The 25207-nt window shown below is 50.4% G+C and overlaps 8 protein-coding genes across 8 annotated transcripts; 3 read left to right on the top strand and 5 right to left on the bottom strand.

Annotated features, from left to right (window-relative positions):
* Nucleotides 1-246: 246 nt before the first annotated feature.
* BDV37DRAFT_295604 (transcription factor domain-containing protein) lies at nt 247-2553 on the top strand (the record flags this gene model as incomplete). The annotated part of the gene is made up of 5 exons (XM_032089931.1): nt 247-284; nt 339-467; nt 528-1179; nt 1228-1567; nt 1619-2553. The coding sequence occupies 5 exons, from the start codon at nt 247-249 to the stop codon at nt 2482-2484; spliced, it is 2025 nt and encodes a 674-aa protein (XP_031939384.1). The 3' UTR covers nt 2485-2553.
* A 151-nt stretch (nt 2554-2704) lies between these two features.
* BDV37DRAFT_273132 (uncharacterized protein) lies at nt 2705-5018 on the bottom strand (the record flags this gene model as incomplete). The annotated part of the gene is made up of 8 exons (XM_032085002.1): nt 2705-2980; nt 3077-3369; nt 3446-3555; nt 3604-4115; nt 4165-4402; nt 4456-4660; nt 4710-4866; nt 4941-5018. 8 exons carry the CDS (start codon nt 5016-5018, stop codon nt 2705-2707), a joined length of 1869 nt encoding a protein of 622 aa, XP_031939383.1.
* A 1875-nt stretch (nt 5019-6893) lies between these two features.
* BDV37DRAFT_164559 (putative NF-X1 finger and helicase domain protein) lies at nt 6894-13256 on the top strand. The gene is made up of 2 exons (XM_032079234.1): nt 6894-7300; nt 7355-13256. The coding sequence occupies exons 1-2, from the start codon at nt 7287-7289 to the stop codon at nt 13101-13103; spliced, it is 5763 nt and encodes a 1920-aa protein (XP_031939382.1). The 5' UTR covers nt 6894-7286; the 3' UTR covers nt 13104-13256.
* Nucleotides 13256-15499, bottom strand: BDV37DRAFT_164529 (uncharacterized protein). Its single transcript, XM_032079232.1, has 2 exons — nt 15165-15499; nt 13256-14812 (listed from the first exon to the last, which is right to left on the bottom strand). Exons 1-2 carry the CDS (start codon nt 15213-15215, stop codon nt 13409-13411), a joined length of 1455 nt encoding a protein of 484 aa, XP_031939381.1. The 5' UTR covers nt 15216-15499; the 3' UTR covers nt 13256-13408.
* Nucleotide 15500: 1 nt separating this feature from the next.
* Nucleotides 15501-17198, bottom strand: BDV37DRAFT_164546 (EF-hand domain-containing protein). The gene is made up of 4 exons (XM_032079233.1): nt 17075-17198; nt 16762-16847; nt 16400-16695; nt 15501-16342 (listed from the first exon to the last, which is right to left on the bottom strand). The coding sequence occupies exons 1-4, from the start codon at nt 17083-17085 to the stop codon at nt 16163-16165; spliced, it is 573 nt and encodes a 190-aa protein (XP_031939380.1). The 5' UTR covers nt 17086-17198; the 3' UTR covers nt 15501-16162.
* A 287-nt stretch (nt 17199-17485) lies between these two features.
* Nucleotides 17486-20260, bottom strand: BDV37DRAFT_164925 (transmembrane 9 family protein). The gene is made up of 4 exons (XM_032079237.1): nt 18955-20260; nt 18556-18893; nt 18053-18488; nt 17486-17993 (listed from the first exon to the last, which is right to left on the bottom strand). The coding sequence occupies exons 1-4, from the start codon at nt 20060-20062 to the stop codon at nt 17926-17928; spliced, it is 1950 nt and encodes a 649-aa protein (XP_031939379.1). The 5' UTR covers nt 20063-20260; the 3' UTR covers nt 17486-17925.
* Nucleotides 20261-21962, top strand: lcp5 (small subunit rRNA maturation protein LCP5). Its single transcript, XM_032079236.1, has one exon. It carries the CDS (start codon nt 20460-20462, stop codon nt 21609-21611), a length of 1152 nt encoding a protein of 383 aa, XP_031939378.1. The 5' UTR covers nt 20261-20459; the 3' UTR covers nt 21612-21962.
* A 351-nt stretch (nt 21963-22313) lies between these two features.
* On the bottom strand, nt 22314-25123 carry BDV37DRAFT_285027 (putative kinesin family protein (KinA); the record flags this gene model as incomplete). Its single annotated transcript, XM_032087630.1, has 2 exons — nt 22314-22542; nt 22605-25123. The coding sequence occupies 2 exons, from the start codon at nt 25121-25123 to the stop codon at nt 22314-22316; spliced, it is 2748 nt and encodes a 915-aa protein (XP_031939377.1).
* Nucleotides 25124-25207: the final 84 nt, after the last annotated feature.

The raw sequence follows: 25207 nt of genomic DNA, 5'->3' as shown, positions 1-25207 counted from the left end.
GATTGAGAACGACCGCAGAGGTGTTCCTCCAAGAAACGACGCGACTTCATCCTTAAATAATTGCATTCATGTTCGCATCCAAATGCGGGGTTACGATGATAAACGACGATAACCTCCGGCAAGTGACCTCCAAACCGAGAGGAGAGTCGGCAAATTCGGTGCGGGCCGATTACCCGTTCGTTCTTCCCCTCACTCTGGATATAAATCAATAAATAAGAATACGCCCGAGGTCACAAGTGGGCTACCATGAAGACACACAAACGCACACGGAGACTGTTCGCTGCGTAAGCGGTTCACAATGCCGATGATTTATGATGAAGAGACTAAAAAAGCGGCAGTTGTTACCGATGTCATTCTCAAAAGGTCAAATGCTCGGGAGAACATCCGTGTCGCTCTTGTGCTCAAGCAAATAAAAGCGATGAGTGTAGGTTTCCGCCAAGGGAGAGGAAAGTCACTATATCAGAGCAGTGAGGGCGCAATTGTCCCATCAAACGACTTTTGTTTTGCTACTGACAGCTTCTCTCCAGTTACCTGCGACGGCTTGAGGCCGACAGCAAACGGTTACAGACCCTGCTGAAGAATGAATCTTCGAAAGAGCACAGAGTCGAAGCAGCCACCGAGCATGAACCAGATTCTCTCTCGCAAGAGGAACATGGCATTGTGAATCCGCTTTTCGAGACACAGAAAGAGTGGACCCGCGACAAGCAAACAGAACCAGGTTTCACAGGCGAGGCATCATGTATAGCATTCGGTGACCGACTGCTTCAGTGCACCAACATAGGTCCAACTCCTTCAAGTGCTACATTGTCTCAATATCTTTCGACAAAAACCGCGAACCATATATTGGATGACAACGAATACACGCTTCCAGACCGAGCCCAAGCCAAGCTATTAATCAAAGTTGCATGGCGCTTCATTGGTAACGATCATCATCTGTTCCTCAAGGTCTCGTTCGTGCGAGAGATTGAGGCTGTTTATCAGAAGGCTTCAAAGCCAACTGTTCTTTGGCTGTGCAAACTATGGACTCTTCTCGCCTTGGGTGAACTCTATACAAACCGCAGGAAGTTCAACGACACCCATATAATCCCCGGAACAAACTATTATCTCCAGGCCCTGAACATGCTCCACGACATATATGAAGAAGCAAGCTTGCTGCATGTCGAAGTTCTGATTTTGATTGTAAGTGCGTCGCGATCACTGAACGAGCGACGTATTGATCAATGGCAGGCATGGTACTCAAACAGCCTGGGGCGCATCCGGTCTGCTTATTCATACAGTGGCATTGCTATGAGGCTTGCATTGAGTCTTGGACTACATAGGTCAGGGTCCGCTCCAACAACGGCCAGTGCAGTCGAACTTGAGAGTCGAAGACGCACGTGGTGGATGCTTTACTACTTCGAACGAATGTCAGCCTCCAAGCTCGGGCTACCCATCACATTGCGGGATGAAGACATAGATGTGGAGCTGCCTTCCATGGACGGCCTCACAGAGGAGGAACAGCAGGAATTCGCAGACCCCGCTCATATGTGTGCCAATGTGAAACTAGCTCGTATCACGGGCAATATCTGTACGTCGGTCGGCCACTTCACTGCCTGAGAGATTCATGCTAACCAGACAGTGGCGGAAATATACTGCCTTCCGCGACGAGCCAACGGCATGTTCGTGCAAAGGGTCCACAGTATTTTAAAGCAACTTCGAGCATGGAACGACGCGCTCCCCCCAGAGCTCTGCGTGCGGGAATGTCGGACACCGCGACCCGTTGCCAGCCTGCACATGGCCTATAACGAGTGTATCATGCAGACGACACGTCCGATTCTTCTGCATCTGTTCCGAAGACGATGTCAGGGTGATGACAAGGATTTGTCTCCAGAATCGCCCACCCTTTCACCCATTACAGCTCTCCTGGCAGATAGCTGTGTAAACGCCGCGATAACATCCTGCCGAATCATGGAAGGCCTGTTCATCGAGGGATCCATCGCCACATTTGGCTACTGGGAGGCACAGCACATTTTTTCCTCTTCCTTGATTCTTATTATCTCCGCCCTTCTAAACCCAAGTGTGGCTACATCTGATCTCCTCCAAACGTCAATCAATATACTTCGGACCATACGGGACCATGGAAATATTCCTGCAGTGGACTACAGCGAGCGGCTCGCGTTAATACAGGCTGGCGTCTCTAGTGGAACCGGAGCATGGGACGCGAACTCTAGCTTAGGTAGAGACCAGCATACAGATCAAGTTCAGCAAGTGAGTCGGACAAGAAACCATGATCAACCTTCCAGCAGTGAGAAATTATCAGTGCCAAGCTCGGGAGGCCATAGTTTAGTAGCGGATTTTGGTATGAACTGTCCAGACACTCTTGCCCATCCTTTGATGGATACATTTCTAGATGAGAACCTATCTGCTTGGTCCAGTAGTATGTTTACGAATGACAATGCGTGGAGGAACCTAGCTACGGAGATGGAGGAGCACTTTCTATTCTAATATAATAATGTCTCTGTTTTTCTCCGTCTTTTGGTAGGAAATAGATGTGGCGGGTCGTGTATCCGGCAACCGAAAAATCGGCAATCTAGCCTGGATCGTATTCGAGATTCTCATATTTCTAACATGACACCCCTTCCATTAGACAAACCAAATCATAGAGGTTGACGTGGAGTGCCTCATCACGAGCATTAGTTGGTAAGGAAACTTCCGCAAACACCATTCAAACACACAAACCAGCCCCCTGACCAGCCAACTCAAAGACACTCTTCCCATCCAGCTCCACGGCATGATCCTCGCGCGACATTTCCGCCGCCAAAAACAACCAATTAACCGCATTCCCAACTGTCGTATGCTCATCCCTCAGCCCCCTCGGTCCCGGCAGTAGCGTGGGGCTCAGCTGGGAATCAGTCCAGAGCTCCACCAGGAGCCTGGAAATGATGTCCACATCGCCCTTCTCAAAGAAAAGGATATTACTAACACCCTTGGTAAAGGAAAACTAACTCATTTCCCTCTCAGTGATTATGGGTTTTCCTTTCTGGATAGCAGCCAGCAGCATGGCGGGAATACCTTCGCACATGGACAGTTCAATGACGACTTTTGCTTTGGTTAGAAGGGTATTCCAGGGCTGATCTGGCGGGCCGATTTGCATTACGTAGATGGATGGTCTGAGATGTGGCATGTCCACCTCAATGTGGGAGAGGATGGCATCATAGATGAGAGTGCTTTTGGAGCTGCGGGATGGTCCGTAATGGTATATGAGGAGTTTGGGGAAGGGAACGCTGATCCCTGCGTCCAAGCAGTGGATGCAGAATTTTTGGTAGGCGTGAAGGACTGTGAGGGTCTCGTCGAGGTTTCTGAATTGTGAGAGGTGGAGGATGTATTGCTCTGCAGGTGGTGTGGTATATGCATTAGTGAGATGTAATAACAGGATGGCGCGAACCGTAGAAAATCCACGACATACCCTCCGGATAGTTCAAAATCGGTGTCTCGAAGGATCGACACAGGGAGTTGAACTCGCGTCCATAAAATGTGATGTCAAAGTCTCTCATATTCTTACTAGATCCATCCAGTCTGCAGCACATTAGCATAAGACATCATCCCAGAAAGTGAGAGGCATACTGATCCACAGATACCGGGATATAGCCAACTTTCTTTTCCAGCATCATATCCGGTACCAGCTCTTTCGGGGCTTGAGATACCACAAGATCTACATGCCTAAGACGTTCCCGCAGGAAGTCCCACGATCGTGTCGATAAGTTCTTTGAATTCTGCAACACGCTCCGTTGAACTTGAACTCGATTTTCAAAAATGGCTGGTCGATTCGGATCGGCCTGCTTTGATAATAATGCTGCGGGTGTAAGAGACGCATCATCAATGATCACGATGTCAGCGCCACCCTTAGACCGAGCCTGCAGAGGATCATCTTCACACAGCCAGTATCTTCGAGCATTTTCATAGACCCATTGCAGAATACGTAGTTCATCATCAATTGTGAGGAAATCACCTGGTGCATTCAATCCTTCTAGGGAATCGTGCATCTTCCGGATAATGCAACTCATCCCTGGACGCGGCTTTGGGACATACCTAAGCCAAAAGTTTAAGCCAGTATCAAGTTTGCAATATGTAGAACGCTCCCTCACCATTTAGCATTGACCCCCAGGTAGTGTAAGAGAGCCTCACTAATGAATGCCTTGTATGGATATCTGGTCTCCCTTGCGAGGACAAGCTAAAGAATGCAATTTTCACATTCCGTTGCTTGAGTTCTTCTGCATAATGTTGAACGATGGACCATGTCTGAGCAGTCACCGTCGCCTGGTAATCTTCCAGATTGGCCAGCCGCACCCGAAAATTCCGATCAACCTCTACCAAGCTCCCAAGGCCTATATTTTCCTGCAGGACGTGGCCCACGCCGAAAGACCTGTGACTGATCAGGTGTGCCCTCATGGATCTGGGCCGGCCACGCATACATACCGCATACACTTCCTGACCATTGAGTCCGCCTGTTCATCGAATTCTTTGGTGCCCCATGACGAGAAGGTCGCCAATTCACCCAGGTCAGAATCCCTCCTGGCCCGTTCTTTGTGTTCCAGAACTAGAGGCAGAATATCCAGCTCCCTCCAGAGCTGAGAACAGAGGGACGGATACTTGTCAGCTAGGGACAGTGGTAAGGCCAAGCCTGTGATCTTTTCCGTGTGCTTCTCACTGTAGGCCCGCAGTTCGGAGACGATTCGATTGCAAAATGATATGGGCAGGTGTCTTGGAAGACTCGGCAGGCAGATTGAACACGACATAGTCGAATAGATACGCTGAATTTCGAAAGGCGATGGCGGCTCTGCTATCTCCGTAGTTGCGGTGCATAATGGAGATACCAGCGTAGATGGTCTACGGTATGGGATGGTTAGAAATTGTGGCAGGAATTGGGTTGCGGGATATCTTACGAGGAGATCTCTGCATACAGTCAACGACCGACCGGACCAGGATATCGCTGCATTGATATCATTGTCCCGTTTTCTCAGTTGCTGCAATTCGGGCATATTACTAGATTGAGATGAATTCAAGACGCTCTGGTGTATTAAGACTCCGATGCGCTATCCCTTGACAAGTTTCTGAGATATGTTGTAGGAATAACATCCTCCAAAGATATGCGGATCTATCGAGCTGTAAAGGCAATCCGGTGGTTCTCAGGAGATGGTGTGCCGCAAAGTTAGGGATCCAAGCTCCATGATCAACATGATCTCCCACCCTGACATCTGAACCATATTCGCATAGAATCTGACTTTGTCGTTTGGGTCTAGATGGAGTCAAAATGGCATGATCAAATCAGAGATGCTGTGCTACAGCCATGGCACCTTTACTTACACGGCATTTCTCCGAACCTTACCAACACACCACCCCGTGGGTTTCTGCCGGGTTGTATGTCACGATTACTTCTTGATAGCTTGGTTATATCTATGTACTGGTATATCAATCAAATCACCAACTCCTTCATGGAGAGGGATATCATGTGATGTCAGCCATTGACGTTCACATGCAATGACATCATCATCATCGGGTCCGGTTTTTGGAAATCAACAAGAAAAGGCGATATAAAGACTGAAATCCTCCCATCAATCTTTTAAATTCCCTTCATAAATCCCAAAGGCTATTGACAAAATGGAAGATCCAGGTACATCCAATCCCCTCCCCAAAAGCCCCTCAATACAATCCAAAACCTAACATCCAAATTAAAACCAGTCTCCGAAATCCCAACGGTAATCCAACACCTCACGCAATCGCCCCCGACGCAACAATCCCAGACCATCGACAAGTTCTTCACCCCAGATGCCTCCTTCGTCCACCCTTTCTGCCGGATCCAGCATTTCCGAGGCAGTCGCTGGGTCGTGAAGAAGATCTACCAATGGTATAAAGTGATGTCGCCGCGCATTGAAATGAAGATCCACTCTATTGGTTCGTTATTTCCCCAGCCATACAGAGATTCTGTCTCCCTAAATTAGAGAGACGACAGATGGGTGATGATTGGTACTAATGGGATGTAGCATATGATTCCGACAACCAAAAACTCTACGTGACAATGTCTCAGATCTTCACGATCTGGGTCGTTCCATTTCATGTTGCGCCTGTGACGCTTACGACGGTGTTATCGCTGACTACGAATCCGAATGGTTACTTATCTTCTTCCCATTCTGCCACCGCGTCCTCGGAAAAGTCACACGAGCCAAAAGAAGAAGAAGGAGCAAGCTACGCCGACGTCGTCGCCAACGGCAACCCAGATAGCAAAACGCCCCTTACCACCCACACAAACGGTCACCGCAAGCTCTACTATATCACCAAACAAGAGGATCTTTATCAAACATCAGAATTCATCAAGTTTGTCCTCCCACATATTGGGTACTGGATTGTATTGGCGATGCATGCGTTCGCGACGGTGTTCTGTGTGATGGGGGTCTTTCTGTTGTGGCCGCTTGTGTGGATGGAGGAGAAGGGCTGGATTCCTGGGTTGGTTTTGAGGGGTGGGAATATTGTATATGATATAGGGTGGAAGAAAAGAGCGATTGGGTCTGGGTCTTCTTAGGGGGGGTTCGATCAGGAGGGGTGGGGTTGTATATTTGTGGTTTAACAAGGCAGTGTATATATCTCATGTAACTGGCTATTGATAGATTGAACGGTGTTCATTGGAAAGGACATTGCATAGGCGCCAGCCTTCTCCTAAGGACTCTCGCTGCCTGGGACACGTCACCTTCTGGTGGATGGTCAATTCACCCCCAAGGCTGCCAACAGCCAACCAGTATTCCCAAGTGGGATTCACTGACTCAGGACCATAGATTCCCCGCTAGAGCAAAAGAAATGATGTGGCAGCTCTTTCAGCTCGGGTGGAGAGACTCGCCGCGGCTGTGTGAATTGCTGAACCCCAACCCGATTGATTGGGTGATCCTGAGAGAAAAGGCTGACAGTATTACGCCACAAGGGCATATTCCTGCTTCTCAGGTAGATTGGTGAATATATATGGTGCCCACCATGGCGTTCGATCATTTTTTTATTACAATACTGCAACTTGCTATGGAAATATTCGTGGATAATTGATGTTTTTGTGCTGGAACATCTGCGAGAGACTCCTCCATATACTACATTCTGCGACCGTGGTGTACGAGCCAGACATATCATAGAGCCATACTGTCCCACCATATCCCGGCACCTCCTCGCCATCTATGCTGGCATCCAACGAAGAACGTCCATCTCATACGGACTGAGATACATCCGGCCGTCTCTCGAAGTATACCAGACTCCGCTGTGTGATCAACAGAATGGGATCTGCAAAGTAACTATATCCATACTGAAACATGTCAGGCATGACGCTAATATACTGCACAAGGATTTGTTATCAGTTCGCCCGAACTGGGTCCTGCAAGTTCGAGAATTGTCGATATCCCCATGTGGCTGGTCCGTCAAAGCCTGCCAGCAAGGGAAGCAACTCGAGATCGAGTGCGCGAAAACAGCCCAGGAATGAAACCAACGACGTCAACGGCCTTGCCGCTTGGAAGCGAAAAGCCCCCAAGAGCCGATTGGCTATACGTCCACTGGGTGCGGAACTGGGCCAGTTCTTCGCAACGGCCAGAAAGCTGATAGAAGTTGACGACGACAACACAGCCCAAGAAGTGATCCAATGTCTCGCCCACGAAGGCGGCCTGCAACGAATCCAGGAACTCATTCAGCGTGACTATTCCCTGATGCCAAATGCCACCAAACGAGATGTGTTCCAAAGGCAGTTCCTCCCCTTTCTCGAGAGTATCACCCACCATAAGGTCCTCGCGTCGTTGGTGATGGAGGAGTTCGTGGTTAGAATCTACAACTGTATCTTCGGACCAGCTGGCCATCGTGCAGAGCCATTTCTGAATTATCTGGCCGATGTGGTGCAGCTGGACGTTGAGCTCCACGAAGATGCAACCTCGACTTACCTAGAACTATCGCTCCTCGTGTTTTGCAAGATTGTCGAGCTGAACTCGACTGCGTTCATCCTGGAGCCGTTGAGGCCGGTAGCGAGGCGGTTTTATGACCTCTTCATGATCCTTCATGCCTTGAAGACTGCTGGGTCACTAGACAGACCGCGGCATCACCTGGAAGTACTACAACGCCGTCTGGAGATCGGGGCTGCCCTACCACCTTTGCTGGAAGACTCAAAGCCTCTACAAGCCCATAAATCCCATGCAGCCTTTGTCACTCCTAAAGACCCGCCTGGCGGTCGCCACGACAACGATCATGCGGACATTTGCAGAATCCAAATTATGCCTACTTTCAAGGAAATAATGAGTCCGCGTTCGGAATATCTCCCTGGAAAAGACCCACACCAGTGGCATATTGGTGGTCTCGCCGGGCTCTTGGACCGAAATTTTCGGCTGTTGAGGGAGGACACCATCGGTCAGCTTCGAGACGTTATTCATGCTGAGCTGAGCCCCAGTCACTTGAGAGATGTGCGGAAGAGCCAAGTTAGGACAAATGTCTATCAGAACGTCCAGGTACGGGGTCTGGGTTTCGATCGTTTCATGGGATTACAATTTGTCGTCCAGTTTGCACAACCGTTGAATGTCAGGACCATGTCGGAAGCTCACCGCAGAGACTGGTGGGAGCTATCGAAAAGATTACAGTCCAGTGCCCTCGTCTGCCTCACGGATCCGCGAGGATTTGCCATCTTTTGCACCGTCGCCGGGCCAGAGCGGCCCAGAACGGATGCGAGGCAAGAACGACGGCAGAGGAAGGTCTCATCGCTGTGGAAGGAGGCGAATGTTGCATCTGTGACCATGGAGTTAGTGGAACCGACTGAGGAGAATCGGCAGTATATCCTAGATTGTTATAGGCCGCGCAACAGTGAACGCGCGTGCTCTCTAATTGAGTTTCCTGGGATTTTATTGCCATCATTCCAACCAACCTTAAAGGCACTTCAGTCAATGAAAAAAGCCGCAGACCTTCCGATGTCCGAATTCCTCGCTCCAGACGAGATGTTTAACGGCCAAGTGGATATGCCACCTCCCAAGCATGCGGCAGTGCCAGGGTTTAGCTTCAACCTACGCTGTCTTATGAACGACCGTTCGGATCTCCTAGTGAGCCCGTCGCAACCCCTTGACTTGAAGAAGCTCCAAGAGAAGTCTACTCTTGATAATGCCCAGGCACAGGCTCTTGTCCACACCCTTCAGCGAAAGATAGGGCTCATTCAAGGCCCACCAGGAACGGGCAAAAGCTTTACTGGAGTCGCTCTGATCAAGGTCCTACTAGCCAACAAGCCAAAAGTAAAACCACGACTTGGCCCCATCGTCTGTGTCTGCTACACAAATCACGCTCTCGATCAGCTTCTAGAAGGCCTGTTGGATGATAAAATCACGACCCAAATTATCCGTATCGGCTCACAATCCAAATCAGAAAGACTGCAGCCACTCAATCTCAGAACCGTAGTTCGACAGATTGACAAAACAAAACTGGAGAAGCAGGAGCAGTGGAAGCTGCAAGTGAACTTTGATGATTATGAAAACAGTTTTGACGCACTTAAACTCGATGCTATTGGCACCGATCAAAGCTTGGAGTTCCATCTAAAGCGAAACCATCCTCGCCAGTATAGTCAACTGTTCGACGAGGACAAGGATGGTTTTCGGAAGGTTTCTGATCGACGCCGTCAACACCTTCTACAGACGTGGCTCAAAACTGGTCCAGCAACTAAGGGCCAGCCGCGTGCAGTGGACCTCCTCCTTCAGCAGGTCCATGTAGACAACATGACGTCCAAGGAGCGCAAGGTTCTATACAAACATTGGATCAGAGAGAGTAGAGAGGAACTCCATACTCAAGTTCACTCGATCTTGGCGTCGCACCAGGAAAACAAAGCGTCCTATGATAAGATCCGAGACGAGCTAGATCTGCGATGCTTGCGCAATGCTGATGTGATAGGAGTCACAACGACCGGCTTAGCCCGCAATCTGAACATGCTGCGCAGACTGCAATCGAAGGTGATTATGTGCGAGGAGGCAGGCGAGGTCCTAGAAGCTCATCTGCTCACCTCGCTTTTACCATCGGCCGAGCATGTCATCCTGATCGGAGATCATCAGCAACTGCGGCCTCAGATCCAGAACTATGGGCTTTCTCGGGAGAGCAGGGCAGGACAACAATACTCTTTGGATCGCTCGCTATTCGAACGGCTTGTCAAACCGGACGATGACGTTGGCATAAGTCTTCCATTCTCTACACTGGAAATCCAACGACGAATGCATCCCTCAATCGCACAGCTGGTCCGAAGCACATTGTACCCTCGCTTACGAGACGCACCTTCAGTTAGCCTGTATCCCGAAGTTGCAGGGATGAGAAAGAGGCTTTTCTGGCTTGACCACCGACGGCCTGAAGGCAACTCTTCGGTCCAGGATGCCATGGCAACATCTCACTGGAATGATCATGAGATTGAAATGACGCTGGCTCTAGTAAGCCATCTGCTCCGCCAGGGAGAATACCAAGCAGGAGACATAGCTGTTCTGACTCCATATCTTGGCCAGCTTCACCGAATGAGGCGTAAACTAAGCCAAGCATTCACGATCACCCTAGGAGAAAGAGACCAGGACGACCTTGACAAGGCAGGGTTCGCGGAGGATGAAAGACCGACAACACCAAGCACAGTGTCCAGATCAACCCTCCTGCAGGCATTGAGAGTCGCAACTATAGACAATTTCCAGGGTGAGGAGGCAAAGGTGGTGGTGATCTCTTTGGTGAGAAGCAACGCTCAAAATCGATGTGGCTTCCTCCGCACACCGAATCGCATCAATGTTTTGCTTTCACGGGCACGCCATGGAATGTATATTATCGGCAACTCGGAAACCTCAAGGGGTGTGGACATGTGGCATAAGGTTCTTAACATCCTCGAAGAACATGATAATTTTGGCACAAGCTTAGAGCTCAGATGCCCCCGTCACCCTTCTACTCCTATCGTGGTATCACAGCCGAACGACTTCGTACAATTTTCGCCTGAGGGAGGTTGCAGTTTGCAATGCGGCAAGCGTTTACAGTGTGGTCACCCGTGCAAGCAAAAATGCCACTCAGAGATACTTCATCAGACGGTCTATTGCCCAGAGACATGCCCGCGTCCACAGAAAGGATGTTCCCACCCCTGTCCCAGACTGTGTGGTGACCCTTGTCCCAAGAGATGCGGCATCATGGTATTTGATGCAGGCCGAGTCCTACCTTGTGGCCACTCAATGGCCAGTCTTCCTTGCTGGCAAGCACAGGATCTCAGCCTGGTTAAATGTCCAACATTCGTTAAGAAGCATGTTCCTCGTTGCAACCACGAAGTAACCATCGCCTGTCACCTCGATGTAAACAAACCTGAGTACAAATGCACGCGCCAGTGTCTTGCTGCTTTATCCTGTGGTCACAACTGTAAGCGACAATGCAGTCAATGTACAATTCAGACAAATGAGGGCGTCAAGGTAGATCATGAGCAATGCAAGCAAAGGTGTGGCCGTTTGTATTCCACATGTGCCCATTCCTGCGCTGCAGAATGCCACGGGGACACTCCGTGTCCGCCATGTACGGCGCCCTGTGACGTCCAGTGTGGTCACTCCAGATGTTCTAAGACATGTTCCGAGCCATGTGCCCCTTGCGCAGTATCAAAATGTCTGTCTGCATGTCCACATAGCGCCTGTTCCATGCCTTGCGCCGCGCCGTGTGATCACATTCCATGCTCTCGCCGATGTGGGAAACTTCTACCGTGCAGCCATCAATGCCCATCCTTATGTGGTGAACCTTGTCCAGCAGAGAAATTCTGCCAAACATGTGCGACCGACGAAATTAAGGATATGTCTGTAGACTTCATCTTGGGTCAGACATACAAAGAGATTGACCTGGAGGAAAATCCTTGCATATTTCCCCCATGTGGACATTTTCTGACCGTGGAAAACATGGATGCCCAAATGGACCTTCGGAAACACTATGTGCTTGATGAAATGGGAAAGCCGTTGTCGATTTCCAAATCATCAGAGCCGTTCTCCATCTCGGACGTTCCGAACTGTGTCACCTGTCGAGGTTCCCTAAGAAGTATATCCCGATATGGGAGACTGGTGAGGCGTGCCTTGTTAGACGAAGCGACGAAGAAATTTATTCTATATTTAAATCAGAAGTACGTACCTATGGCTCAAGAGCTTGCCCAATTGGTGGCTCAGCTGCCAGACCACGAAGGGGCAGCGGCAGCAAAAGCATTCCAAAATGACCTTACTCTAAGGGTTCAAGGGCCACCTGACCACCAAATCCGATTGATGCACCAGCATCTCAGGAAGTATGATTCGACAAGATGGAAATATATGATCCTCCTGCGCCATCAGGTTACAGAGTACTACAAGAAAGTCAAGGTGGAGGAGCAGCCCTTCAATCAAGTACGCAACATGGTGGAAGATGCCCGTCGTCGAAAACGAAAAACTGGGCAATTCGAATTCGACGAGACTGTGCTCCAGACAAAAGGCTGCATTCAAGCCGCTTCGCTGTTACTTCGCCTCGATACAGCGTTGATTGGAGACTTCCTCTCTTTGTATAATCAAACTCCTGGCGGGTCCGACAAATGCGTTCTCCGCCTTGACCTCCAGGAAAACCGAAAGGAGGCAGAAAAGCTGACGGCCATGGCTGTCAACTCACAGCGCGTATTGCAACAGGTCGAGGGCTACCTTTTCGGCGCTCAGCTGTGTGCCCTAGAGCGCCAAAGCAGCGATCAGCCAACTCGGGCAGAGGATCTTCTGAATGAGGGTAACGAGTGCATTGAACAAGCTCAAAAGCTGTGTACGGCCCACCCTGGTCAGGTACATGGACTTGCAGACGAAATCGAGGGTACATTGAAGATGCTCCGCGGCGGTACTTTTTACACGCCCGTGACCAGTGAAGAGAGAATGGCTGTTGTGGCTGCCATGGCACGGGAATTCAGGGGAACTGGACACTGGTATCGTTGCGTGAACGGCCATTTTTTCACCATCGGAGAATGCGGTGGCGCTATGCAAATCTCCACCTGCTCGGGATGTGGTGCACAGATAGGTGGCCAAGGCCATCAAACAGTCGCTGGAGTGACCCCGGCCGCTGATTTGGAAGAGAATTTGGCCCGGCTAATAATTTGAAACTATGCGAACCGAGAGATACGGTGGGGGTTCAGTTTGGTGGCTTTGTCTCATAAGGTGAAGTAGAAGCAAAAGGGGATTCATTCTTCACATCTTGTGAGGGGCGAAGAAGTTGGAAGATTAGCACGGTAGACAATGTAATCACGCAAAGAGGCGTTTCATCAGCATGATCCAAACGGCGCTTTTGCAGTGTAGAGACTGCCGCGAAGAAGCATCGCAATACATACAATCAATATTTACATTTCTATCTGTTTATAGGGGTATCTCCAGAATCATATAAGCTCAATGCCACTGGTAGTCCAAGGCTATTCAAGCAAGCTCACCCGTACACCATCCATACCCATCGTCCCTGCAATGTGATCCATCCAGTCTGTCGTGGGTGGCTTTCTGTATGAGGGAGTGATCAAAGACTCCACTACTAGCTGCGGCGGGTGTGGAGAGTCTGGTGGTGTTAAAGGACGTACTACAGAGTCTTCACAGCTGGCCAGACTCGAACATCGTTCGCCCGAAAGAAGCTGGCATTCTAACTCGAGCGAAGCTCGCTGTGTCGGATCTGTGGCGATGACCAGCTGGTTGAGGATCAGCAGGCCGGAGCGAACACCACTCGCGAAAAGCGTGGAGTAACCGTCGAGGAAGAAATTTGGAGACGGGCCGATGAAGCCCTGTCGAGCACCTTGACCAGCACGGCGCATCGACACCGAGATACCAAACTCCGTGTTGATCCCTCGAAGCGCCGCACGGGCGGCCTGGACACTACGCAAGACGCCCGGCTGGCGCCTGGCCCTTTCCTCCGATGAAAGAGAAAGCAACTTGCGCACCTGCTTTACATGCCCGGGTATCTTCAGGATCTCCAGGAAGCCGCGTTCCACAACATCCGTATACAAGGATGAATCGGGTAGCTTGGCGTTGTTCGCCGCAATTTCTTCATTGAGGGCCTGCCACTCAGGCTCCTGCAGAAAGCATTCTTCCCCGGACACCAAGGCCTCTGTGACTAAGAAGCTTCGATAAGCGACATACATGGCACAACCGAACCCATGAAGATGAGCGGACGGGCCACGGAGCTTCATCAGCGTCCGGACCCCTGACGCATGTTTAAGCCACGAGTTTGCATCGGTACAGTGGTGTTTCTCATAAACCGCCAGGGTAATAGCCGTCGCCAAGGCCTCGTCCGATTTGGCCGTTGAGATGTGGGACAACAACCCGCCAAGGCTCCGCAAGGCCTGAATATACATCACCCGAGCTTCTTTCAGCAGTCGCTGATCATTGTGCACAGCGCCCGCATAGGAGGTAGTGCAAGCGCGAAGAGCCCAATCGAAACACGAATTAGTCCCTCTCCGATTTTCGACATATTCCACCCAATTGACCGGCACTTGTGTTTCGGTGCACTTGAAATAACAAGGGAAAGCTGATAGGACGAAGTTGGTAAATACTTGGGTTTGTAGGGATGAGACAGCGGTAACGGATAGCGAATGCGACACCGTCTCATTATTCGGAAAGGCAACTGGCAGATATCGGACATTGGACCGGGTCGACCGTGAAGGAGGACCACCTTCGCGATCCGAGACCGGTGAGAGGTGCGAGGGCTGCGATGTCGACTGATATTTCTGTCGCAGGGCCGGGCCTTGATCGCGAAACTCGATCGCTCGGATCTGGCGCAGACAGGGTGTGTTCAGGCTTTTGCATCGTGCGCAAGGGGTCCTGCCATCGCACTGTAGCGGGGCGTTAGCGTTATCATCGGCAATACCAAGGTATCGGGCATCATTGGCTGGTGTCCAGAAACAAGGCAATGAATTAATGCCGGGCTCCACTTCTCTGCAAGGGCCATGATCTAGGTCGAAACGATAGATCGGAATCTCGGCATCTGTGTTGAGTTTTGGGGGCAGTGGGAACGTGGAAGAGGGCCAACGGGGTGCGGTGGTGTAACGAATGCAGTCTCAACACAGCCCTCGTAGAAAAATTTGATTGGTGCGGAAAAAGCTTGCTCTTTGTAAATCGCACTTAGGCAGCATGAAATGTTCAAGGGAGGGGAAACAAGCATTGGTAGGAAAAGGCTACACGGACCTTAAGGCGGGCGTCAATGCAGCCACGACAACCGCGTGGCACTCGAACCATTGGCGCAGGAACACAGAAGAGCGCCTTCCTCCTCGTATCCGGACCCGTTCGGCATGGAGCAAAGCGTTAGTCTCTAACGACTGACGCAGTAATTTCTCTCAGAATGGAGTCATCGGCTGGGGGTTTAGAGAGAGCAGCAATGTGAAAGGGTGGAGTTGACATGGTGGGCCGGGTAAGAGCCACCAAAACGGATCCAGCCGTACCGAGACTTCTTAATACGTAGTCGACTACGGAGGACTCCGTACTACTAGTACGACTAATATAGTAGTTCTACCTACTCAGGAAGTATTGCGTCTGTAGTAACACACATTAGAGACTAGTTAATTGTGGACACCTCAGGTATCCACGGTCTTGAAGGTAGGCACAATGTACATATATATATCTCTCTCTGTATGTATACTGAATCTCTGTACACAGTAGGTTCGGAAAAATTTCAACTCTAAAAACTGCATTGCAAAAGACTCAATCATGCAAATGCGTGCAAAACATTCCAACATGAGAGGCAGAAACACAAATCAACCATATCGTGCTTTCTTTTCTACAAACCGAAAAGACATGAATTTGTCAATCAAAGCCGATGGTGTCAACGAGACGAAACGTTGCCTGTGGTTTTGCATGATAAGGGCCCCCGAAAGATGAGGCCAGAATTTAGCACATTCCATCTGGACGGGGAGAAAGAGTAGAGGAGAAGCGGTCCGACCAGGATGCCACCAATACGGGGCACTGGGTCGACAAGCACAGGGGCAGGCAGTAATGGGAATCCTAGACGCAAAAAGAAACAAAAAAGGTAATAAACACAAGACAGAAATGGTTACGTTGAGATAAAAAAAAAAGAAGAAGAAGAAGAAACCAAGAATCCCGACCACGCCGGATTCGCCGAGAGAGAAAAGTAGAAAAAGGTTGAGAGGTCATGGGAGAAGAAACATACAGGTGCGACCACCACCCATTCATACCAGTCCATCATACAAAGACAGGGCGCTCACGATCGTCTCGTCGCGCTTGCTACCCTCCTTGAACTCCTCCATGTCAAGGCTGCCATTCTCATCTTTGTCCATCATACGGAAAATCTTGCGAACTCGTTTCTCGGGCGTGTCCTCATCTTCGGGAAGTTTCACCATCGAGCCGACCTAGTCATCCATCAGCCCTCGGTCACAGCATCCACTCGGAGCTAGCGGTTGACATACCATCTTATAGATTGCCTCCACGATGGCGAGCATTTCGTCATACGTGATCTTACCATCGCCATCAATGTCATACAGTTGAAACGCCCAATCCAACTTATCCTCCATCTTGCCCCGGGATGTGACCGACAATGCACAGATAAACTCCTTGAAATCGATCATCCCGCTATTATCCGAATCGAAGACACGGAACACATAATTGGCGAATGATGACGGATCGCCAAAAGGGAAGAACTGTCGGTAGATCTTTTGGAACTCCTCCTTGGTCAAGGTCCCCGAGGGGCAGTCCTTCAAAAACCCTACACCGAAAAGCCTCGGTCAGCCCAAATACCTCTTGACATAGAGTGAAGCACGTGTCAGCGCACCTTTATACCATTGTTGCAGTTCCTTTTTATCAAAATGGGTAGCCTTCTGGAGCTCATCGAGCTGGGTGGGGGAAAGCTTCGACTGACTGTCCGGTCATCGGTGTTAGCGCACATGGACCAGCCAGTGAGGGAACTCACGGCATCGCAGAGAGGGACGGAAGCGAGCCGGACAAACCAAATGCGACGACAAGCGAGACAATTCAATCCTCACCCTCAGTAAGGATAGAACAGGGCCTGCGCATGGCATCCCGCTCTGGATGTGTATTCTCATGTCCGTGAAGAGTACGCAAAACGGGGAAGCACGCGCACTTACGATTTACCCATGGTCACAACACGCGCTGTAAGACCGCTCCAAATTTATGGTAAATGATCACCTAGAACCTTTTATAGAAATCTTGATTTCACAGGCGGTTCCGATCTATTATTCGCTGAGGAGGGGAGTGCAAGATGCAGCTGCGGAAGATCGCGGGGTAAACGAGGTTTGGGCCGATAAGATCGTGCGCCCCCGTGGTCGGAGAGAGCTCGTTTCACTATATTGAAGGCTGGATGAATGAAGGAGGCAGACCAGACCAAGACAGAATCAAACCACGAGAGATTTAACGTAGACCAGGGAACCAGGAACGATTTGAATTTCCGGTCGGCGAGATTTGGAAATGGGAAAATAGAAACCGGGGGGAAAGAAGACTGCGTAGTGGCGTTCAACATCGGGGAGCCGCGGGTCCAGACCTTTGACCGCCAAGGGGGGAAGACGCACGACAGCTGACGCACTAGGGATCCACGTCGTAGCTTGGTCAAGTTACTATATGCCACTCCAGGATATCTCTACTTGGTACCGTGTTCAATGGCTTTGCTCATATATCATACAATACGTTTCGGTTCACCTTGTTTGTGCACATGAATGTATCAAATCCCACCCGCTCCACTAGCGCCAAACAATCTTCCAAGCATGGAAACAGCATTCTCGTATACTCTATGTACAGGTCGTGGACAATGCATCGGATGGGGTTAGCAAAGGAAATACGAATTCGCGCAAGCTATACAGGGGATATCGGAACAAGACTGGGAAAGAAAAGAGCCTCCATCACTCTAAATGGCGCGGAGGTAAAGAGGAGAGGCCGCCAAGCGCGGTGTCTGGTCAATTGAGGAGATACAGCGGTAAGACACTTAGTCAACCTTGATGGAGCCATAGATGCGCTGTACGAATGCCCAACTTGCGAAAAAGCCGATCGAGCCTGTGGATGAATTAGTTGGCGGCGGTGGAACCGATATGGAAAGACAGCTCAGAACTTACCAGTCAAGATGAAAACAACAAAGCCAATCAGCGCGGAGTAGCCGACATAGAGCACCGCACCCGTAAAACCACCAAAGCTCACTCGGGTTGCCCAGAAAAGCAGTGCGTTGAGGAAGACATAACCACCAGTCATTCCGGCGCCAGCGAATGCCCTCCACTGCCATCGGTAATTCTCTGCGCACAGCAGGAAGTATACCAAAAGCACCGTCGTAGCCGCAGTTGTGATGATCATCAGCCCGTAGCAGAGGAACAGGAAACCGAACATGTAGTAGATCTTGTTGGTCCAAAGCGACGTCATAATAAAGTATAGCTCCACAAAGATCGCTCCGAACGGAAGAATACCTGTTAGCAGCAACGAAGGGATGGTCCGAAGACTGCCAGTCATGGGAGGGACCTGGCGGGGTATCTGATTCGTCTTCGTGGGCCCTTCCACAGCCTAGAAAAAGGGTCAGCACACGCCCCAGTCCAGTATATCATAAACATCACAAGCGGGGCAAACATACACGCTGCTTGAATCCAAGCCAGCTACCCGCAACACTCAACGGTACGCTGATGACAAACCAAATCGCAACGAGAGCTAGCATAGTACCAAAGGGCACAGCCCCGCTGGAGCCTTTCGCCCATACGAACAGATTAAGCAAGAAGAAGGTGCTAAAAATAAAACCGGGAACAAGCACGGGGGTCATGACAATATTGCGCTTCCAAGCTTCTCCGCCGAAAGATTTGTATACTCGGGCGGACACGTAACCACCAATAAACCCAAACAGTGTGTAGATGAGAAGGGTGGCTGTGGCTAAGAAACCACGGTTGGCTGGGGATAGAAGGCCAAAGAGAGCGACAACTAGACAAGCCGCATTAGTATGAATACTCGTCATCTCCACTGAAGACGACAAAAAACTTACGAACTGTGGCGCCCGTCATCATGAAAAGCTGTGCACCGTTTCCAACAAGTACACTCAACAACAAAGGAGATTTCGGGCATCGGAAGACATCCCCATGTACTAACTTCCAGCCAGAATCCTCTTGGATACCATCTTCCACAGCGGCCGACGTTCCATCCAAATCCTCTAGGTTAATCATGTCCAGCCGATTATACCGGGCAATATCCTTCCGGAGAGCCCTAATTAGAATCATGCTCACCATGCCGACCAGGAAGACCACGAACACTGCGGAGTTTATCAGGGAAAACCAATGGATTTTCGGATCGTAGACATGCAGATACTTATCCCAGCGGGTAGCCCAGGGTGTAGATGATTCACGCCAGTACACGCTGTATGTCCAAGTGACGCCAGTCTCACTATCCTCATCCAGAATAACCGGGACGTCGCTGGATCCGCAGTCCACGCTCCCATCTCCCTGAACCTTGGAATTCCCACGGGAGTCGGGCTGAACGAGCACACCGACAACCCGATACTTGTCCTTGGCTCCGTACCCTACTGCATGGTACTCAATAAAGATATCAAAGTGGTTGTTCAAGACCGCCTGCCCATTATCGTTCAATGATCCTAGTGCAAAGCCCGGGTTATAGAATTTGGCCTCGGTGACAGATTCCACATTGATTTGGGCGCCGGGGAGTCCATCCACAAGCCAATTGAAGTTGTATCCTTGTACAATCCTCCGATTAGTAAATTTGGCGCTACGGGAATCGAATTTGGCCTCCTCCTTGCAGACAGCCTTGCATGTTTCGTTCTTGCCCATAAAGAGCTCGAAGGGTGACGATTGAATTCGATCCCCGAACAAAATGCTCCCTAGCGATTCGCGTATATATTTGGGTCCATCTTCTGGGGCGCAGAAGTGAAAGGCGGGGTGATAGTAGTCGTATGAAAACACGGAATGAAGTTGCTCGTCCTGTTGCGCAAGCCCTGGGGTGAGATGGTTGACATACAGCGGCACCGATTGTCCTTCGTCGTACGAGGTGGGTGCTACACCCGGTAAGTAGAATGCTGTTGTGAAAGAGGGTGCCGCAAGAAGAAGGGAATATAGGGAAAATGTTCGTTTGCTGAACGCCATTGTGGGCGTTTCTGTACAATAACAAAGCGTAAGATTAGCTCGCCCGTCGCTCTGGGATACTATGTTGTACTAAGAATGCATTCGAGTGACATACAAGTCTACAGTTGCCACTCCAGGGAAGGTATTTCAGTGGCTCATTGGGCGGGTACTGCGATGGTTGGCGTACCAAGGGAAAACCGCTACCTCGAGGTAGGTCAAGCGTTGAGCTAAACGGAGATTAGATTGATGGAGCAAAACCGACGGCTGCGACGGATACGATGAGGCCAGCTATCGGTCTTGGCACACGTGATGGGTCCCTCGAGGTGACTATCGGCACGTGTTGATAAGACATCCAAAAATTTCCCTTCGGTGTGAAGATCGCAAGTGGAAACGAAACAGAGCCACCCATCACATCGCAATGGCGACCGCTACGCAACAGCCGGAAAATTCCGGTCTGCAAAATATTTCTGCCTTATTGGAAACTATTACTGGCTGTCTCACCACTGCCGGATCATCCCTCCCCAAGGACAAGCGAGATACACCCTCGGAGGTGTCAATCGAACCTCCGCAAGATGGTATATCGCTGCTAGATACCAAGAGCGACTTGCTTCTCTCCTATATACACAATCTCGTTTTTCTGGTGCTGTTTCAATTGCGTGGACTATCAAAAGATCGTGATAGCGATGCTGAAGCAGATCAGTCCCTGCGAGAGGAGACCGTCAAAAAGCTCGCAGAATTACGGGTTTACCTGGACCGCGGTGTGAGGCCTTTAGAGGGACGACTTAAGTATCAAATAGACAAAGTGGTTAAGGCCGCTGAGGATGCGGAAAGAGCCGAACGCACCGCTGCGAAGACCAAGGCAACCCAAGCAGAAGATTCTGGCAGCGACAATGAGTCGGCATCGGAGGACTCAAGCGATGGTGAAGGGGATAGCGCGGAAGGAAGTGATGATGATCAGGAAGATATCGATGAGATGGCATACCGGCCCAATATCTCAGCCTTTGCGAAGAAAGTCGAACCGGAAGCGCGGGCAGAGAAGTCTACCAAGAATGCGCCCAGCGATGGCATCTATCGCCCACCGAAGATCATGCCGACAGCTCTTCCCACTACCGAAACCAGAGAACGTCGGGAACGTGGTCCACGCCGGTCGACCGTTATCGATGAGTTCGTCAATGCGGAGATGTCGTCCGCACCGATGGCGGAGCCTAGCATTGGCAGTACAATCGTGCACGGTGGCAGGCACACCAAATCGAAGAAGGAAAGGGAACATGAAGCAGAACGAACAACCTATGAAGAAACCAACTTTATCCGATTGGCAAAGGAGAGCAAAAAGGACCGAGCCAAAAGAGGTGGCCAGGCCAAGGGCACTTATGGAGGTGAAGAATGGAGAGGCCTTACTGAAGGTGCAGACCGTATTTCAAGGCTTACACGCAGGGCTAAGGGAAGCGGTGGCGCGCTGGATAGGAGTCGGAAACGCAAGCACGGCGACGACGGGCCGCGCGGGGATGGTGCAGCTGTGGGTCAAATATTTGAGAAGCGCCGGAAGAAGATCGAGGGTTGGAAACGGTAGCTGCATTTATTTTCCTCGTTCTTTGGAATGAACGCATCTGTAACTATTTATTCTGATACCATTGGAGAAGCTTCCACAATTTATGTCTTTGTACGGCTGGGGCGTGTGTTTCATCAATTAGCCATGCACAGAGACTTCAAGGAGTAGAATAAGTACCACCTAGTAGCCAGATATGCTTGCCCGACAGGTAAGATAGCAGTGAGCAGCATATAGTAGAACTAATCAGGACATGTCTACCTAACTCGGTACAGAGAGACCACGTAATGAATTGTAACTTGCTGACTGCAGACTAACAATCAAGCTGCACATCAGCGGACAGTGAGTGTATATGGCCGGTCTCCTGCAGTAGAAGATCGTTTTGTATTGTATACTCTATTCCACCGTCCTTCACAACTACTCTGCCGGAATGCGTTCTATCATCATGTACAAGGGTATCGGCGAGACCCAGAGGCCTCTCGTGACACATGCTGGGTGCTCATTCTAATGTACCAAGGGCTCAAACGGGGAAAGACGAAGAGACAAGAGGACAAGAAAAAGAAACGAGAAAAAGGAAAACATAAGGCAGTAGGGAGCTTCATTCACACAACATGCTCGGCACAGATCGCACGAGAAGACATGAAAATGGGATATCGGCGTGTCAAGAATGTTCTTCAAATATCTTCGGCGAAAGGATAAAATAAACAACAAAAGAGAAATCGTGGATCATCGTCTATCAAAGAACCAGCTGGTGCGCTTTCCCGTCTCCTGGGACTGGACTCCGGCAACCGGAGCACTGCTCTCGGATCCTCCGCCGCCGCCACGGAGCGGCTTCGCGATTCTCGAGCCGCCAAAACTAAAACTGCCGCCGCTATCCATACTCGGAAGACCCCTGGTAGAGCCCTGCTTCGCAGCCTCGAGTCTCTCTTTGACAGCAGTAAGTTGAGCTTCAAAACTGTTGGGACGATTGCGATTAGTCACGGTGGCAACCAGAAGGCAAATGAGATAAGTCCATACCGATGATTAGCCTGTGTGAGTTTCTCCTGGCTCTCCTGGAGCAGGCTCTCCAAGCTTGCGATGCGCTCATTTCGGGCGATCAGTTTCCTCTCTGCAATAGCAACCTCCTTCTTCAAGCTGCTGTTCTGTTCTACCAGCTGCCGCTGTACATGGGTCAATTGCTCAAGGTTGCGCTCCAAGAATGCCATCTTCTTCTGCTGGGCGCGGTTGTTCGAAGAGCGCAACACGTTGTTGTATTGCTCGCGGGCGTCGTCCAGAGAAATCTCCAGTTCCACGACACGCTCACAGCGATTCTGCAGATCTCGCATGAGAGACTTCTTCATGGCATCAAATTCAGCAATCTGCTGCTGCAGGTTCTTGCCCGCAGCCCCATTTGTTGACACGCGAGTTTGCGAGTCGGCAAGAGACTGACGCAGCTTGCTGAGTTCCTCATCCTTACGCGCAATCTCCTTGCGAAGTTCCGAGGCTGCCTGCATTTCGGCGTCTTTCCGGGTGACATATACCTTTTCTAGTCTCTCCCGGATCTCCTCCACATCCTCCTCTCCAAGGTTGCGTTCTAGAAGCTTCTCATAATCCTGCTCGAGGTCTGCGAGTTTCTGCTCAACTTCTACTCTGCGGCTGTCCTGCAGCTCACTCAGCTCGCCCCGGTCATTCATGGTCAACTCCGCCTGCCGGATAAAACCCTGGGTCTCCGCCAAACTCGTGCGAAGCTCCAGGAGGTCGTCCGGTGCAATGGTTTCGCCCGCTTCGCTAACCTGGTGCAATGCATCAACACGGTTGATGAGATCCTGAAGTTTGCGCTCGTTATCGGAGAAGACATTGCCTCCGAGGTCAAATCCGGCCATCATCTTCGCCATCTTCTCCGCCTTTTTCTTCTCCTTCTCGTCTAGTGCAGCACTGGTCTCCTTCGCCTTCATTCGCACGTCGAGAAGTTGCTGCTTGACATCATCCAATTCGGTCGTTAACTCCGAATTGGCCTCCCGAAGACCGTCCATAGTAATGGCAGCTTCCTTGCTTTCATACGATACCTTCTCCAGCTGCATCCGGAGCTCGTTGACTTCGGTGTTCAACTTCTCGTTGTCCTTACCCGAGCGTGCCGAGTTCTCCTTCAATGCCCGGAGCTCCTCCCGTGCCTCGCGCAAACCCCTTTCGACATTGGCAATATGCGATTCCTTTTCAGCGATCTGATCCTGCAGCTCATTCTCGCGCCTGAGGAACTCCTCCCTCTCATCTTTCTCAAGTACAAGACTAGGGGTGCTCGAGCGATCGCCAACTCTCGAGTCAGGACGAGGGGTTTCCGATCGAGCCTCTTGAAGGCGAGACGGGGTGCTAGGGCGCGGTCGAGCTTCGGCCTTCGTCGCACTGACAACATCATTTCTGCCGGGCGTCCATCGGTCCTTGGGAACACTTTCACCACTCCGCCATACATGGACTTCTGTCTCCAGTGCCGATATGTAGCTCTCGAAATTGATCACCTGGCTCTGCGCTTTACGTAGCAGCTGCTTCAATTCAGCGGGGCTCAGTTCGGCATTAACCTTCGCCTTGTTCTTGATTGCCTTGGCTCGCACACCGAATCGCAAGGTCGAAATGGTTTCCGCATCGTTATAGCTACTGGGAGAGCAGTTGATAATTAAAGTGGTTCTTGAGTTACCTCCCAAACTCTCCTGCAGGATTCGGGTGAGTTTTGAGTCACGATACGGGATATGGGTGGATTTGCCATCCGTCAGCGCATTAATGACCATACCAAGAGCACTGAGACTCTTGTTGATTTTCTTCGCCTCCTCGAGTGTCTGACCACTGGCACCCGTCTTCCCAACTTTTTCACTACCAGCCAAATCGACCAGGAATAGTTGACCGCTCTTTGCAGAACCAGTCTCGAGGTTCTTCTGCGTAACCGTGATGACGAAGATGGAATGGGAACGAGACGACTCCTGGTTCATGTTGGTCGCAGCAACTGCTCGTGCCGTGCCACCACGACGCATCACCTCGTACACCTCCTGTACACTAGAAACATAGACTTCTAGCAGGCCCTTGACGTAAACCCCTCTGGACTTTTCCTCGTGTACGGGAAGGTTATCGTTTTGTGGCACCAACAGATCGCGGATACGCTCCATATAAATTTCCATGTAACTGACGCGCACCGTATACTCGATATTACTCGGACTAGTAAGGATGCTGGCGAAGATCTGTTCGACAATACGGGGGATGATACCTTTGCCGATGTCGTCGTCGATATCGGATCCCATCATCGTATATGACTTACCCGCACCAGTCTGACCATAGGCAAAAACCGTTCCGTTATATCCATTCAATATATCGTCGACTGTGGGTCGGATAGAAAAATCGAAGATGTCCGTTTGCTTCGAGTCCATGGGAAAGACTCGGTCGAAAGTGAAGGAGCCGGTACCTTCTCTGGACTGTACATCGGTTAGATATTCCAAACTGACACCCAGAAGAAGGATCCTAAAGGAGGAATTATCGGTCGAAACCACGCACATTGATCTGACATGATTGCTCATTTTCGAAATCTACAATGGGTTCTCCTCCAGAGGACAATTCAACTTTATTTTGCGGTCGGAACCTCGCAACCACTACGGAGAACT

Source organism: Aspergillus pseudonomiae (assembly GCF_009193645.1).
Source record: "Aspergillus pseudonomiae strain CBS 119388 unplaced genomic scaffold BDV37scaffold_55, whole genome shotgun sequence".
NCBI lineage: Eukaryota > Fungi > Ascomycota > Eurotiomycetes > Eurotiales > Aspergillaceae > Aspergillus > Aspergillus pseudonomiae.
This window is presented reverse-complemented; position numbering and strand designations above follow the sequence as displayed.